Here is a 17669-nt window from a genome sequence, read left to right as displayed (position 1 = left end):
GGGAACAAGATGTCCCTGAGGACAGACACGGGATGTGCCACTTCTCTGTGCCTTGGGCTTGCAGGCTTCACCCCTCAGCAGGGTTGGGCAGCTCCAGGTTGGGGCAGCGCTCCCCAACAGCCCCAGGCACAGTTGCAAAAACCCCAACTAGACCGATTTCTGCTGCAGCACCTGAGAACAAGCAAGGAGGCTAATAAAGCTAAACCTGGGGCAAGTTAAAAAAGAATCAAAACCAAACCAAAACCCTCCCTCCCTCTCCCACCCATCACGATCCCACCAGCACAGCCCTAACCTAGCACTTTTTTTTTTAAATCTTTTTTTGTTTGTTTGTTTTAAGCTCCAGAAGGGAAGTCCAAGCTGAGGGTCGACCAGGCTTGTCTTTTGCGCAAGGTGGCCCCACGCCAGCGTTAGGAGGCAGCGATGGCCGTGCCCCCACTCAGCTTGACGATCATCTGCTGGCAGTCGTTGCAGGAGCGCTTGTCCCCCACCTTCTCCAGAGTGCGGGCAGCCTCAGCCAGCAGGACAGCTCGCTGGCCCGGGGAGGAGAGGAAGGAGAGGGGGAGATGGCGGCAGGCCAACAGGATGGCCGTGGCTCGCTCTCTCTGACCTGGCAGGGTGTCCAGTTCACCTACAGGCAAAGCAGAGAGAGGAAACTCACAATGAAGCTACCTCCTGCATAACAAAGCCCCACCATGCAGGCTCTCAACTGGCACCAGTCAGCACAGGCATCCCTCAGCTGTGCCAAGAATGAAGGGTGCCCTGCAGATCCCCAAGCAGCTGTTAGGCTGGCAGGGACTCGCAATCCTGTCCCCTAAAGAGATGGTCCCTCTCACCTGCTAGTGCTCGTCCCAGCACCAGCACACACATCTGCCCATTTCTTTAAATCCCCAAGAGATTTCATAACCAGCAACACACCTCTTGGCTCCCTCTGCTTTAGAATTCCTGGCTTCTGCATTTGCACTGACCACACCAAATTCCAGCCTGCCACGTTTTACATGTGCGTGGCTGTACGACAGCAAACATTTTCCAGCCTGTTTGCCGACACCTCCAGCTCAGGGCTGGCAGCTCACGTTAGTCAGCTTGTAGAGAGCATGGCAGAAGCATCACCAACATAGGTTGACAGGAGCTCGTCATCCTGAGCCTCAGACATAAGTAAGATGCTGCAGGCTGCAGCTATGTCCCCCTCCCAGCCCCACAGGCAGTGGGACGCTGCCCAGGCCCTGGGGCCAACCTTGCTTGCTGCTCTGGGGTGTGCAGCTGGTGGGTGCGGGTAGGGCTGGCACCCGCCATCAGGCGCACGGTGGCCTCGTGGAGGAAGACCTGGAAGGGAAGGCAGGACGGGGGGGTGAGGGGTGGGGGCTGGCATGGGGGCGATGCTGTGGCTGAACTCGCATCATCCCTCAGCCATCGCGTTTTGAGAGCACAGCACTGACACCTCGACAGCAACACAGACCCACTTCCACGCTCCCTCCTGATCTTCCCACCTGTCTCTGGGTAGTTTGCAGGTCAAGGCAACCGCAAGGAGGAAAAAAACCTATAAACTTTTGACACAACTTTGAGTGGCCTGGAAAGGGAAAGGAATGGGAGCAAGGAACAAGGTGAAAAATGGGAGAGCAAACCCTGACACTGTGGCCTCAGTGGGCATCTCACCCCAGGCTGCTAGTGCAGCGCTGTAGTAACAGCATCAAACTTTAAAATCCAGTTTGGACAACACCAGGACAACTCTCTTGTCTGAGTATTAGACTACACTACCTTCTCAGAGGCTTAAAACCAGACAGACTAAACAGAACAGAAAAGGAAGGAAACTCCCAGAGGAGTGCCTGGTGCTCTACAGGTGCAGCAGGTCAGAGACCCCCCACTACCCGCAGAGCCAACATGGCTGAGTAAGCTCCCTTCCATGCTCCCCGGAGGGACTGAAGCCACGTGAGGGGACAGGATGAATCACCTTGCGATAGGCAGGCCTGAAGCCGTGGGCCAGCTTGCGCAGGCTGCCGAGGTCACGCTGGAAGCCCGTCAGCTCGGGGGCCGAGGCGTGGTAGGTCTCACCCAGGGCCTGGCTGGCATTCGCCTGCTTCTGCCACAGGCTGGTGCGGAGAGAGAGCAGCAAGTCACAGGCCAGCAGCTGGATCATCTGCAAGAGCCAGGGGGCCCGGGCACACAGCTGATTAACACGACCCATTGGGCAATTAACAGGCCATTTGCTACACAGCTGCCGACACGACCCTAGGAGGGCAGCCACGGCACGTCCTGTCCACCCCAGGGGGCTCCCTGGCCCTCTCAGCCCAGCGCCCCCCACCACGATGCACTGAGGGGAGCAGGACTTTGCCTTTTGCCCAAGTGGCATCTCTGGTGCCCAGCACCAAGAAAACAAGCACCAGGCTGTGCCCAAGGAGTGTCTGTTCCCTCCAGGAGGGCCAAACCCTCCACAAGGCTGGCCCTGACCCCAGCCCAGCCAAGATGTGCCATGGAGATACGGCACCAGCAATGCCCCAGACTTTTGCAAAGGTTTTCCTGCCCAAATAACAGCATTAATTAGTGGGAAACAGAAACAACAGCCTTACTACCTGCAGAGGTAAAAAAAAAGGAAAAAAAAAAATGTTGACAGCCCACGCTGGCTGCCTAAACCCCTTTTCCCCATCTGCTGCTGCCCTCTAGCATCGTTTGCTGTCCTGGTTGCTCTTAGTGGGACTCTACCTGCGCTGACGAAGCGGAGAGTGCCTCTGTACTGCACTGCAGAAACATTGCACAGTTACTGCCACAACATGCAATGCAACTACAATGCACTACAGCTGCCACCCAGGAGCGACAGAAGGGACCAGAACTGTGTCCCACGTGTCAGGAAAGGAAGTTCCAGCTTTAAGTAAACCTGGAAAGAAGAGAAACAAGCCCCACACACAAACTCAGGAATAGCACAGCACAGTCCCACTTTTGCGGTAGAGGGTTCAAACACTCGTGAGTGGGTTCAACCACTCACGAGTGCTGCCCGAAGCAAAGCAGACTCGACTTAAATAAGGTCCTGCTTTACAGGTGTCAGTAGCTTCACTTGGAGGATCGAGATGGATGCTTTCTGTGAGCCAAATTCCAAGTGGTCAAAGCACCAGAAAGGGGTGACAGCTTAGCAGGAGTGACAGTTCAGCTATCTAAGACCATGCCTAGGGAAATTATGCTGTACACACAGCTCTGCTCCTCCATACAGCAGAGGCAGAAAGATGTCAACGCTCTTTGCAAAGGAAAGGAAGTTTCCCCTCTACTCTCATGAGACACAGGATGGATGGAAAATGCAGGTACAATACGGAAGTGATACATCTGCAGCAAGATCAGCTTTACAACCAAGACAGACCAGGTGTTATCATGAGGCTTATAGCTCTTACGTTGTTGAGGACAGTGCTGGAGACGCCGCTGCTCATGTTGAGGCTGTTCCACAAGTGACTGCTGGCCCTCTCGCAGTGACCCAGGGAGCTCTGCTGCCCATCTGCCTTCCCAGAGAGTGAGGCCTGCATGGCTTTACATAGGTAGAAGGTGGCTTTCACCAGGGCATTCCTAAAAGAGGAACAGAGTGCTGCCTTCAAGCAGTACCATGTCATGCTGCCACAGGGCCGTCCCAGGAGCTGAGCTCAAGCAGCAACCAGCGTCAGCTTTCACCCTCCCATCTTCAAGAGCAGAGATACCATCATTTCTTAGACAGGAAAAGATGGAAATTGTTCCTCACCCATACAGAGAAATGGAAGGGAACTGGCAAAGATGCTTTAGTGCAAAAGAACGAAGACGGTGACACCAGCCTTTCCATCAGTGCATGAGTTTTGCTGTTTGATTTTGGAAGGCAGGAGGCTGTGCAATTAGAACAAAGCCAAAAGACATCCCTAAAGAAGCGACTCTGACGCTTCTAGTCCATGGCTCCAGTATCAGACCACAAGCCTTGATCTACGCATGAATGGCTGAGCACATTCACATGTTGTGTTATCACACCCCAGAGCACAAGAGGTGTGCGACTCAGAGCAGCACTGGGGGAAGAGCAGGGGTTTGAAAGTTGTAATGAAGCCTACGCACTCTGACATCTCTAGGGCTTTTGGCATGCGCTCCACTTCTGCAAAATGGGTCCTCACAGCTGCATCGTCCCCTCTGAGCCAACCGATTGCCATAGCCACCGCCGCTGACCACCATCTACACACCACATCAGGACCTGTAAAACAGAATCGCAGGCTGCAGCCCAGGAGAGGACACCTGGCTCCTTCCTGCTTCTCCAAGCGGGCAGGTGTCACATGCCCTTGCCAGTGCCATCTACTGGGATTGATGCTAACAAGCCCAAAGTGATCCCACGGGAACACAGCTGTCCAGGTAAACACTGAAATGTGCTGCAGGAACACAAAGGAGCTTTGCAGCAGGCAAGCACCCATCATCTGACTGCAAGCAGAGTTTTGGATGCTGAGTTTGTATCCTGTCAACAAGAACTTACCTGTCTACTTGTCTAGAAATCTGCTGACTTCCTTCCTGACAAGGACTCACCACCCCAAAATAACAACTCCACTCGTATATGCCATGCCTTGGCACTAATCACCATCAAGCTAGTTAATAAGGTTCCCTATATAATTTCCTCCATTATTTAACATCCCCTCAAAAACTTCCCAAAGCCTATGTAGGGCCAAAGGACATATGCTCTGCTACTCTAATCGGCTTAAATTTCATTACAACATTGACCCAAATATAGACTCCCCTTTATACCAAAAAATAATCCCTAGGAAAATAAACATCTAGTTTTCCTCCTAATGTTTGCTCTACACATTTTAGGTACAGCAGTCAGTCTGTGTCCAAAGCTCCAGCAGCATCCCAGTGAGCTGCCAGCTGCCATCTGTACCAACAAGAAGCAAGACGAATACTCCAGCAGCCTCCTACCAGCCAAGCCCAGATGAGAGCACGGCTCCAAGGAAGTCTACAGCTCTCGTTGTCCCACTAAATATACATCAAGGGATCGAACCAAGCAGCTCCCAGTAGATGCCCAGAGCGTGCCTACAGCAGGGACTGCAAGACTCTGGAGATTCAGGAATATATATGACAGCAGCTGTGAAAGCAAGGTCAACCTGTATTTGGTCCAATAGGTAATTACACGGAAAAAAAAAAACCACCTTTCTGTACCTCAACTGCCAGCCTTGTTTATACACCACTCCCTCCCTCTCGCTTTGCACTGCCAGGAGCAAGCTCTCAGGTGAGGGCATGGGGTTCAGCTGGGAACACGCCTGGCAATACAAATAACAGCTGGGCACCCAGCGTTATGACACACAGTCAAGTTTATGAGCTGTCACAACCGCCGTCTTCCAGTATGAGCCACTGTACCACATTGTATGAGGCCTACAAGCTCTGACGTCTCCAGGGATTGCTGCTGTTCAGCAATCGAGTCTCACTCCACAGACTCCACTTCTCCCTGCCTGGAGTTTGAGGTGCTGGGGCATGAGGGAACACGGATCAGCAATAGTTCCTGCAGCTGGGAAATCTCCAGCTCTGCTGGACTTACCCAGGGCAGACTTCAGTACAGGATTGCTGGCAAAGGGTGGTGCTCCGCTTCCCATCGAGTCCAAGAAAGAGTTGAGCAATTTCAGGTACTCCATGGCACCAGAGAACTCGCTGAAACAAGAACCAAGGCAGAGCTTCACTATGCTGTCAAACAGGAGATACCAAAGCCCAAAGACATTTTTCATCAGTCACAAGGCTTTTTTAAACAATGTTGACCCATTAAGCCAGCAGAAAGTTCAAACTCTATAAGTAACAACACTGCCAGACCAAAGAAACCTCCCTGAGAGCAGAAGAGCACAGACAGACACTCAGGGAGCAGTGGCTGCATATCTCCCCCTGCAAGGAGACCAGCACAGACCTAGAGTCAACCTTGGGAGTCACCTCAGCTACACAGATGCTGGACAGGACATATCTTACAAGCTGAGCACAGGCTCCTTTTCAATCACCACCTCCAAAAGAGGCTGAACTGCATTTCTGTGAGCGACTATTTGCATATATGCAAATATATATTAACACAAGTGATAACATGTTGATAGCATTGGTCAGAGAAAGCAGCATATGCGGCAATGATCTAATTTCCTGGGACATGCTAGAAGAAGATCTTGAGCTCCTCCCACTGGGGGCAGGGGAAGGCTTGCTGTATCACTAAAGCTGGTCCTTTCCACCAGGATGCAGGACTCTCACATGTACACTGACTGTGCACCTCGCTTACACAAACCCTGCTACCTTCTCTCATCATTAACAGCAGCCTCTGGATCACAAGCATTCGTACTGTGCAAGCAATCAGGCTGAACTGCTGCTTGCTCTGCAATGATGCTAGAAAACAGACCTGAGATTGAAAATAAAGCTAAACATGTACAATCTTCCTTACATAGGTAGGGAAATCACGTTATCTTCCCATCTGAGGCTTTTACTCACACTTTTTGGAGACAGGATCACTTACAGAGCTTCCCATGTATTTACATAGCATTTGCCTGGCACCAGCTTATCTGGAGATCAGCTAGAAACACCGCAGAATTGCTGGCACAGGCTGGGACTCCACTTCCAAGGGAGTCCAGGAAAGAGCTGGATGCGGTTCAGTAATGTCTTCATTCCCACCTACTGGCCCCTTTCATTTGATCAGAGAGCTTAGAGGCCAATGACAATTTCAGCCAACATCATCTGCCCCCATCTTGCTACACATCAGTTTGATTTTTCACTGCTGGTAAATGTGGGATTTCAGTTTGGAAAACACTCTCATGCATAAGGTCAGTGAGCTGGTGAGGTCACTCTCTGACATGCCCGATGCTCTTAGAGCCCTGGATGTAAGTTCTGGTTTATAGAAGTGGCAGGCGCACACCAATTTTACCACTCCTGAACATTAAACTTTGTCAGCAGAGAAAGCGGCATCTATCCAGTTCGGGAATCAACCAGCACTTGCCAGCTGACACCAAAAACCCTTACCATACCGGGTTCACCTTTGACTTCAGAGGTTTTAATACAAAGAGGTAGAGCTCACCCCTTTAATAACCTACAGTGGTCAGACTTACGCTGTTCAAGCCTTTAATAAGGATTAGCCCCTCATTCTGCCCCAGAGTGCTCAGTCAATGGTTTTGAGCAGTCCCTAGTGCAGCACCATAAACTCACCACGGCTCCTCCTCCTCCTGTCCCGCTGTCTCTTTCCTGGTCTGAGGCTTCACAAGCGAATCCACTGCTCGCTCTAGCAGGTTCTCACAAAACGCCTGATGAACTTGTGCAATGGGATCCGCTAGAGAGGAAGGGAAGAAAAAAACCAAACTATTTCACTCACATACAGTGATAGCCAACTCTCAATACAACCAAAAAGCAGAATCAAATACGTAGGAGCAAGAGGAAAAGCAGCAGGGTAAATTCTTGATGAATTAACACAAAGTGATCTAAAGACTAAGTTTCAAGGCCTTTTTAACTGCCACTCAGCAAAACAGTGATGACACTTCTCTATGGGGAATAAACCTTGGTCACCCCAAAGTCACCCCACAGACATTCGGGGCCACATTCAGGTTGTGTTCCAGCATATAAAGACACAAGCAGGACCACACAGGACAGCATACAAAGGGAAGAGACCCAGCTCCTGCAGGCTGAGGAGACGTCTCTCAGCTCCACATCCCCTCTAGACCACCAAGACCACAAGTAGGGCAGACACAAGGGCACGCTCCCAAACAAGACCCCTGCTTGTCCCAGGGGTGGAGAGACTGCCGAGCTCGAGGTGCTGGGAGGCCACACACTCAGGACACAAGTGGCTCTCACCGGGGTTCCTCTGGGTGCAGTACAGGCTCTCCTTCGCAGCAGACTTCACCGTCCAGCTTCGCTCCACAAAAAACTTCTGTCCCAGCGGGTGGCAGAGCCAACGCAAGGAGTCAGGAATGGCACTGCGCTCCGAGCTGCACAGGCTTTGGGCCTGGCTTAGAAAGTAGCTCTGGCGAAAAGAGAGACCAAGATTGGAAACAGCATCCAGGGAAAGAGACACACCACTAAGGACAAAGGTCATACCATAATTACAGCTGTGTCATAATTGCAGGCCGTATTGTAATTGTAGTGCTAGCAGATGCCCTGAGCTATGGCAATGCCAGCTTGCAGGCCTTCCTAGAGCTCTGCTTGGAGGTGTGATGGGAGAGGAGACAACAACTCACCGCCAGGAAGCCAAGCTTGCCTCCGCAGCGCGTTTTCAAGCCAACTGCAGCCGTCAGGTGGATTTCTGCCATTGTGCTAGGTGGGATCTTTTCTTCTGCGCACTCGGCCAGATTCACAGCACACAAGGCCATGTGCAAGCCTGAGTAAGCGGAGCTGGAGGGAAGTTTGCCTGCACCAAGAGGGAAAGGAAAAGTGTTAACTTTTAATGCAGTAGTACCAGCTACTAAATATTACCATGATTTCCAAGGCTACTATCCTGAAGAGGCAATGAGAACCTGTTGACAAGAGAAATTTGCAACATTGTACGCCTACTTTCTATTCAGGCGACAGACAACTGTAACTGAGTCTTCCCTCCTCAGATACCAAGGTTGGCATCCACAGCTTTGCTTCTGTGAAGAAGCTCTGTATAGTTAAACCAGTTAGGATAAAACCATCAGCAAATTTCATCTCGCTGTATTCATCACCACTATCGTAAGCCTGAACTCGTTTGCAGTCCACACCTGTACCTACACAGATAATATTAAGGACAAGTACATATCCCTGGTGGCATGGCTGCAATTCACACAGCACGATTAGGCAGGAGGAAGTTTAGCGTGGATTTCTGATGTGTTCAGAGCCTATTAACATTCCAAATTGATTTGCCAAGGACACGACAAAAACAACCGTTCACAAGGAACATTCAAGCACTTCCGTAGTACACGTGCACACACCCAGCTTTTCAAAGCATATCAACACCAACTGGCAATTTGTGCTCTACACCACTTCGGAAATCTAAATTCTTCCAGCAATTAACCCTGCTTCCACAACATGTTCCCAAGTGACAGGGATGAAACAAGCCCTTAACAGAGGCATAAGTGAGTGGACTATCAAATGCTGCTTGGGAAAGACTTTCAGCCACCTCTACAGACTCATGAACACATCACTCAAGACACTGCTGTTGCTTCAGCTGTTCTTACAGGGCTCTTTTACTGTGTGAACTTGTCATGCTTTAGTAAGTGACTCCTGAAATTTGTCAGGTTCATTGCCAACAGCAGCCCTCCCAGAGGAAGGAGACCACGATGCTCTCCTTGCATCCCCAGGATCAGCTCTGAGACCCCTCATTTGGCAAAACAAGGACAGCAGATCTGCCTCCTCTGCTCCTACCTGTTATATGCAGCTGATGGAGCTTGTGATACGCCAGAGCCGCATCCCGAGCACTGGTCTTGGCCTCATCCTCGAAGCCCGCGGTGGCCTCCCTTGCCCGCCACTGATGAGAAGTCCTCTTCAGCAGCCACCGCACCAGGGCCAGCTTCTGCAGGCTGTAGCGGATCACGTTCCAGGACAGGCTGCAGGCCAAGTCCAGGCGGGAAGCCGGCAGCGCTCGGCCGAGCACCGACAGGCAAGTCTGCAGGTTTGACGCAGCTGCAGCAAAATCCCCCTGCGAATAACATGACAAAAAGGCTCAACAACAAAAAGTATCATCGAAGAGACCCACCTTGGGACCACCTTGGCATTGGGAACAAGACAAACTGATGTGCAAGCCAGGACAAGATCTTTAGCTGAGCAAAGTCAACATAGTCCCAGTAAGCATGAAGACAATTTATACCAGCTCCAAATCCGGTCCCACACGTAACTTTCCACGCCTGGCTCTGATCCTGCACTGCCTATGAGACACATCAGCACTGGGTGAAAGCTGCTTCCTGCCTTCTCAAACAACATGGAAGTTTCAGGGTCCCCTTATCAAAAGCCAAGTGTTGCCTCAACAAAGGAAGAGACTTTCAAGAGGCTGGAGGGCAGCAAACAGGCACAGCAAAGGTCAGATTCTGGACAAAAACCAAGACCTTGCTGCCAAAGATTCCTACAAGACGCAGCAGCAAGGAACAAGGACAGAAGTTAGGAGCCTCCTCCAATGCTGATGTCCGTGCCTCACTAATTTGGGCTGAGGGAGGACGGCAATCTGCCCAAGACAACCTAGCACCAACTTGTCTGAAAACAGACAGGATAAGCCACTCGAGGAATACCATGCTCTTGCAAGCGCCAAGCCCATGGCTCACTGGGCCACATTCACCCACACCTCCTCCTAGAAGATGCGTTTAATATAAAACAAGTCAGCTTTACCCGGGCCAAATCCAGGTCCGCCTGCTTGCGATGCCTCCAGAAGGTGACCGACGACCTTGAGTGCAGCCGGGTCACCGGCTCTCCGTGCACCAGCAGCTTTATGAAGACACTCAGTACAATTACCCCATTCACGAGCCACAGGATCAGCGTGGGCAGCATCCAGCCAAACCAACCACCCGCATCTGCAACAGACACCCCACAGGGAAAGTTAAAAGTTGATCTGGACACCGAAAGCCCAGCAACAGGATGAGCACAGGCCCAGAAGGATGTCTTCCTAAGCTTGCCACATGTGGTATCAACTTTTGCAAAGACTGCATTTTAATCAGGAAACACCTGTATCAACAGCTCTTCATCCAAACTCCAAGCCACAACATTTCCAGCTAAATAAAAATAGTTATGTTTTACAAGACTGATGTATAAAAAACTGAGTCAGCACTTAGTTTTCCTAGAATAACTTGTATTCTGATTTTTCCATCAGATACACCCACGGGTACTCAATACTTCAGTGTCATTTTCTGGTCTTATTTAAGTTTACAAAGTGACACAGAGGAAGCATATTTACCAGTCAGGGAAACGACAGCCTTCCTACAGAATTCCCTGTCCTCCCCTAAGCTGCTACACTCAAAACTATTAACATTATGGAGTAAGTGTACTGAACAAGCCAGCTGCAAGACTCTATACCAACAGCGTTTCTGAAGTAATTTTTCTCCAATTACTTTATTAAGTTAAAAAAAATCAGTCAGTTACCTTAAGAACAAATATAAAGCAATCCAGCCTCAAAGACTGGTGAGGACATGAGGATGCCCCTTACTCTGAACAGGCTCTTGGGCTACAAATGGGTGCCCTCAGTACCTTACCACGCTGAGCAGCTGCTGGTTTTGTGCAAGAACAACGTCGGATGTGGATGTAAACTGGAACCGTGTATAAACACTCCCAGCTGGGTCTCCTCCCAAACCCAGCCCTGCGGTTACCACCCCTCCCCAACCATTAAACAAAGGTCGCACAACTGCCTGAACACACAAAACCATCCCGCTGAACCACACTGGCAGTCCACCTCATGACCTGCAGCCATCACAGCTGGAGATGGTCTTTGGGGAGACTTTCTGTGGCCCAAACTAGTCCAGCTCATTACCTGACTCGATGGTCAGTACACTCCTGCCAGAGCTGTGGCGCACCAGGCTGTCGGACTCCGGGCTTCCTCGGGCGTCCAGGAGGGATGTCAGAGGATTGAAAGAAAGGCAAAGGAATGTGAGAGCACACAGGAGTATCCGAGAGCGATCCACCATACCGAGGGCCACAGGAGGAGAGTCAGGCTCATCTTTAACCTTCAGAGGAACAGGAGCAGGGAGAAAAGTAAGAGGAAAAAAAGAAACTGCTTACCATTCTGTAGAACAAAAAACACTTATGCCAAGGTACGGGTACAGAAGGAGAAACAGAACACTTTAAAATTTGGTTTTAGGATCAAGATCAGCAAAAACTTCAGTGAAGCTTTCCTTAGCTTGGTAAGATAAGCCTTAAGTATTTAAATGCCTTCACGCTCCTTCAGCTCCCAGTCATTTTGGTTATCATGAACTGGATTGCCTGGTTTAGGCTAGGATTAACCTTTGCCGCCCTTCCTTTTTTCAGGACCTCCCAGAAGACCTTCTGTGATATCCACAAAACAAACTTAACTAACAGCTTTCTGTTACTGAGGTTACTTATGGTGTCACTAAGCACAGCTGATACCAGCACCCATTTCCAAGTTCCCCTGCTTTATTCACTAGACATATATTTACCTGGAAAGCCATGGGTTCTTTGGGTCATGACTATGCACTCTAAGTCCACAGAGACTCTACAGGTGCTGAAGGATTAGTGCAGTTCTTCTAGTAGCTAAGGCATGGCTCAGATAATACAGCTCAAGAAAGTAGTCTCAATCATTTAAGAAAAGATAAAACACATCCATGCACCTTCCTCATTCTTACAAAAGGATCTCTGACCCCTAAAGATCTGCTTGAAAGTTTTCTGCTGGCGCCACTCCTGAAAATTAGGATAATTCAAATTCTGGCCTCTACATATCCCTGAAGTAGATGCCTTGAGTTTGACAACCAAAGTCACAAATACCTTTGCATCATCAAGAAGTGGGCTTCCTGGCTCCGAATCAATGGAATAGGGAGAGAAGCCAGCCTGGGATCCTGAGTCAGAGGCTGGAGGAGACATCAGCAGCACATTCTGGTTGAAGTCATCTATCTTCAGATCCACGTCGTTGTCAACCAGGCTGCTTAGGTCAATGCCCTTCAACAGCTCTGCAAAAATCAAGAGTGCATTATGTACACGTTTCTCCATCCGGCCACTATTGACTCAACATGCACGTATCAATCTCTGTCAAGGATAAGAAACTGCAAGAGGCACCCTGTGTCCATGCTGACGACCTCCCCTCTGCACAGCCTCCACAACTTACTGTTCTTTTGGTTCGCCAGCTTCAGAACCATGTTCTCCTGCCTCAGCTTATGGTTGGCCTGCTGCAGGTATTTAATGTAATCAATGGCTTTTCTCAGGACTCCAGACTTGTGCATCTGCAAGGAATTAAGATGTACAGAAAGCAGTTTATATGAAGAGTGTCAAAAAGGTCCCTCCTGCTTGTAGAGATACCACAACCCTTTGTATCATGTGGTGATAGGAAGAAAAGGGTGTGAAGGACCACATACTCTGGGGGCAAGGTATCAGACTTTGAAAGACACACAAGGACTGGGGTCTTTCAAAGATCCTATAAAAATAGTACAACAGAAACAGATCAACACCCAAATCACAACAGAGTTCACATCTATTTTCAGCCAGAAAGAGTCCTTTGAAAGCACCATAGTTTTGAAATGAAGTGGCTCTTCTGGGATGGGACAAGCTGCTGTCTGTTAACCACCATCCACTGAGGTCAGCGGTTCTCTCCTCACCTCACTCCCTTGGCCACCTGCATGAAAATACTTGCTTCCACCAGCAGTGGACAAGTTTAGCTTGCAAACACAAGCACAAAGTACTGTGAAGCCACTGCATGTTACCAATGCTCTTAAAAGGTAAGTTTCCAGTTCCACTCAGCAGGAGGAGGTGCCTTCACCTGTGCATGTACTGGTATAGACAACATGCAAGGTATTGAAAATATTACTCCCTGCTCTGCTAGCATGAGGTAAAATGAACAGCAGAACCTTGAACACATGGTGCAAGAAAGCTGCTGATGTTTGAGTGAGCAAAAGCTTTTACAACTCAGTATCTAAAGGAAACAAATTGGAAAGCTCTGTAAATCCTCTCCCCTACTGCAATCACATGGAAAAGGAAACTTAAATTAAGCAAGCTCTGGTTTGGGAGAGTTATCAAAACATCCGCTTGGATATTCTACCTACAGGGTTTATTTAAGTTAGACATAACATAAGAACAAACACATAAGGCATAACTTACTTTCAAGCAACAGTACCACTAGAATGGTGACCCTTCCTGAATACAATTATCGAGTTTTGCATCGCACAAGTGTTTCTCATCAGCCTTATCCCAATAGATGTGTCCATACTACTAGTAGTAGTATGTACCCAACTGCTTAATTTGGCAGAGCAACGGGCATCTGAAGACAAAGTATTCGTGACACTGGATTTGCTCTTCTTCCACATCTTTACCTTGGCATCGGTCCCCATGACAAGGTCCTTCAGCTCGATGATCTTGTCGTTTATGGATGACCGGTAACGCTTTTCAATGATGTTGTGAGTTGTTCTCCTCTCTCCTTCTTTAGGTGGTTCTGGTTGCTTGACACCCCCAGGAACTTGTTTGATAGGCACCTTTTCTTGTCCCACCATCACCGGCATTGTGGTCAAAATGGTCCCATTGCTCCCAACGAGGGTCTACAACAACCACATAGAGCAAGTGTCATGACCAATCAGCCAGTTTGGAGAAGATTTATGATGGTAAGAGCAAAAGGAGTAAATAAAAGAAGAATCAGGAAAAGTTTGTGCAGTTCCAAAAGAAAGAGTTATGCCAATTCCCTCCCATCTTCCTTGGCTGGTCCAAGCATCAGCACAGCAGTGCAGTAAAAATCTGCCTCCACCAGTCACTGTGGACTAAGATCTCCTGTCCTCCAAGAGCATCTCTTCTGCCAATACTGTGCTCTGTTTATCCACTAAATAGAGAAACAGGCCACGGTTCTTTCCTGCTCCTGCACTCCTTACACTGCAAGTGTCCAAATCCACCCTTTCTGTGGACAAGTCATCAAACCAGCAACAGGCAATGCTCCTCCCAAACTGGTAATGGCAATGTTGGAAAGGACCCGACCACGGAAAAACAAACCTTAGCTTGGACAACACAGTTGATTCGAATTTGATTCAACAGAACAAAAAACAGATCTATAACTGCTTTAAGCTAAAAAAATGCCTTAAGATGAGGAACTAAGGCAATGAGAGATATACACTGGTGTGAAAAGCTCAAAATTGGACATCTAGATGTAGCACAGACCGTATACACCAAACTAAAGCAGTGTGTACTCTGCAACACCTCTGAATCCCACCAGAACAGATGCACAGAGGGGCTTCTAGGAGACTTGGAATAAAGAAAGTTTAAACTGTTTAACTCAGCAAAACAAGAGTGAGAAGGGTATGTGTGTTCCTTAAAGCATGTCAAGGCTCAGGCAAGTGGTTATGGAAAGGAAACGTTATTGCTGTCAAAAGACAGACTAACATAAATGAGAATAAACTAGCCATGAATAGATTTAGGAACCATTTAGACTCTGAAATAGTCTTCTAATTGGGATATTACAAGTTAATTTAGTTTCATTTCAAGCTGAAACTCATCAAATAAGTGAATTTAAGTCCTACACCTTTCCTCAGTAAATTTCCACCCAATTTCAATGTGTTCAAAATGCTTTATGGATTGTCTCTCAGATGTACAAAAACCACATAAGCCCCACCTCTCTGTGAAAAAGACACCTAAAAGCAAGCAGGTTAATTGAAGATTTTAGCCTGACTACTAACAAGTATGTAAGAAGCCTACCATGCTATGCAAAAGTTTATCTCCCCCAGTAAATATTTGAACAGATGTATCTGTTCAGAATATGCAAGTTCGTAATAAAGGCATCTTTGGGGGCACAAGTTTCTCCAAGCTGATAAGAAATGGAGGCCATGAAGCACAGCTGCCATCTCCAGTGATTATACCGATTCCTTACTCCAAATGTTCTCTGAAAAGCAGCTTAATTAATTTTCACATTCAAGATACTGCGCTTAGACACTACTGAGGGGGGGAGAATACTTCACAGGTATTCCCCATGAGTTAGCTTTCAGTTTCAAGTATATTCCAGAGGTTGAAAACTGGATGGAATTTTTAGGTCATCTTCTTCTCCTTGTAATACCAGAAAGAGGTAAACAGAAACGTGCCCTTGGTCTTTGCTTACTGGCCATGGGAGGCTGCCAAAAAAGTACAATCTGTGTGCTTAGCCTTGGCAGAAACAGGGCGTTACTCACTTTGGACAGGTCTAGAGCAGCCCTCAAACCCCCTCCCGTTTGCACCACTGCAGAATACTAGAGCCCAAACTTCTTCCTTGTGTTAAGAGGAAAGGCCACCAGTGAGGAGAGGGAAGGAAAAGGAATACCGGTACAGTACCTGCAGAGCTGTAGTCTGGATGGGAGTGGTGAGTGCTGTCAGCGCTGGGTTCTGTACCGCGGCCATAACGGGATTACCGTCCGCTTTCAAGGTTGTCAAGACAAGGGAGTCCGTTTTTATGATCTGAGGTTGGACCAGAACCTAGGGTGAAAGAAGTTACGGGTGAGGCAGGCACATTTCTCTGCTGATTCCAGTAGCCAGAGGTAAGCGATGACCGAGTTGTAACTTGACATCTCGGCAAAAGGCAAAAGAGCAGGGCCAGTATTTCTTCCACCTTGTGTCACCTGGTTCATTTTTGGTGATGCAAACTCTCACCATGAGGAAGCATGAACAGTGCTGGAGGAAGGGGAGCAGAGGAACCACCAGGACATTTGGTTTTCAAATCAGTCATCAGAAGTAAACGAGTACATAAAAACACAAAAGAGTTGATGGAAAAGCTCCTTTCCCCTCTCCAATTACACCTATAATTAGCTCTCCAAGTAACTGGTTGAGTACTCAGGCTCCGACACGGCTAGAACAGCCTGCTTTGGCTACAGCACTTTCCAAATACCTGTAGCAGCTTCCCCCCCATACCCAATTTCACCGAAAGGATCTGCACCATGAATGTCAAGCAGATCAAAACCAATAGTAAGTTATTTTGCCATAACACGGCTTGCTCTTACTTGTTCAAATACCTCATTGGCTCTCAAACACAGAGGACACTATAGATGGCACAGTACAACTGAACCAGAGCAACTGTGTCCTATTGAGAGTAGCCCCTAGCCATGCTTTCATCCAGAAATACAAGTCTTTTTCACTCTCATGCATATGTTTTAAACAAAAATCACATGACATTGTAACAGCAAAAGGATCAAAGAAACAGACAGAAGAACTGGAAGAAAACCAGGCCTTACAAGACATGATAGAGGTGGTGGACTTGCGAAGTAGGAAAAAGTCAAAGAAAGCTTGTTCAAGTCAGCTTTTCCATCCGGTTCAGCAGCACCAAGTTACAAGTTACCAAGTTACCAAGTTACATTTTACACTAGTTCAGGTATGCAGATGTTTTAGTGCAAATGGTTTCTGAACATTGCACACTACTTGAAGTCACATCACGGCTCACATCAGGGACTCTCACACATGACTTGCATAAAATAAAATCCTTCTGAACACAGGCTGGCCAGAAATACCTCTCTCACATAAAAACATTTGTGCAAAAGCAACCCCAGCCAGGACCACCAGCCCCACAAGCGTCACCATCTTTCCTTTGCCAAGCCAGGGGACCAGACCCCACAAGCAATTTCTTCTGTTGCTGGATCCCTGCCTTGCTCTGTGTTTTCACTTACTGGAACTTGCTGGACCTGTGGTGCAGCGACAGTCTGGACCGTGGCTGGTGTTAAGGTCTGGATGGTACCATTGGCAGCTTGCGTCAGCACTCGTTGGGCCTGCACTGTCTGCACTTGCTGCTGGATGGTGACCGGCTGGACCTGGGAGGATGTCACCAGGCTCTGGACTTGTGGCTGGAGAACTGAAAGGCAGAAGAGATGTCAGAAACAGCCCAGAAACGCAGGTATCCATTCTGGAGCCTGCAATGGCTCCTAGCTTCACTCTTCTTCTCAAAGCTTCTCACTAGGCAGTGTTCATGTAACACATCCCACATGCTGGGAAGCTTCCAGCTCCTTTGGCGCCTCCTGCAAGAGGATGCTGCAACTAGAACAGCAGCTTTCCAGGAGGCACTGGGAATCAGCTATGAGAAAATAAAGTAAAAAACCTTTGGTATGATAGCATAGGACTCACTGCTTCAGTGGCATTATACAGTAAATCCCACCAGCACTTGC

General features: G+C 48.5%; 1 protein-coding gene across 1 annotated transcript in view; it reads right to left on the bottom strand.

Annotated features, from left to right (window-relative positions):
- Nucleotides 1–407: 407 nt before the first annotated feature.
- The window catches only part of SREBF2 (sterol regulatory element binding transcription factor 2), a 17750-nt gene continuing 488 nt past the window's right edge, over nt 408–17669 (bottom strand). Inside the window, exons 2-18 of the mRNA XM_010183956.1 lie at nt 17178–17359; nt 15856–15996; nt 13887–14108; nt 12689–12803; nt 12352–12533; nt 11384–11576; nt 10252–10433; nt 9298–9571; nt 8154–8323; nt 7771–7939; nt 7132–7252; nt 5534–5616; nt 4048–4180; nt 3372–3540; nt 1946–2131; nt 1209–1320; nt 408–628 (exon numbers count right to left, since the gene is read on the bottom strand). Of these exons, the coding sequence (XP_010182258.1) occupies nt 408–628; nt 1209–1320; nt 1946–2131; nt 3372–3540; nt 4048–4180; nt 5534–5616; nt 7132–7252; nt 7771–7939; nt 8154–8323; nt 9298–9571; nt 10252–10433; nt 11384–11576; nt 12352–12533; nt 12689–12803; nt 13887–14108; nt 15856–15996; nt 17178–17359 (2855 nt within the window). The remainder of the gene's footprint in view (nt 629–1208; nt 1321–1945; nt 2132–3371; nt 3541–4047; nt 4181–5533; nt 5617–7131; nt 7253–7770; nt 7940–8153; nt 8324–9297; nt 9572–10251; nt 10434–11383; nt 11577–12351; nt 12534–12688; nt 12804–13886; nt 14109–15855; nt 15997–17177; nt 17360–17669) is intronic.

The sequence above is a fragment of the Mesitornis unicolor genome, unplaced genomic scaffold (genome assembly GCF_000695765.1).
Source record: "Mesitornis unicolor isolate BGI_N332 unplaced genomic scaffold, ASM69576v1 scaffold44664, whole genome shotgun sequence".
NCBI lineage: Eukaryota > Metazoa > Chordata > Aves > Mesitornithiformes > Mesitornithidae > Mesitornis > Mesitornis unicolor.
Note: the sequence above shows the minus strand (reverse complement) of the source record. Positions and strands in the feature narration are given on the sequence as shown.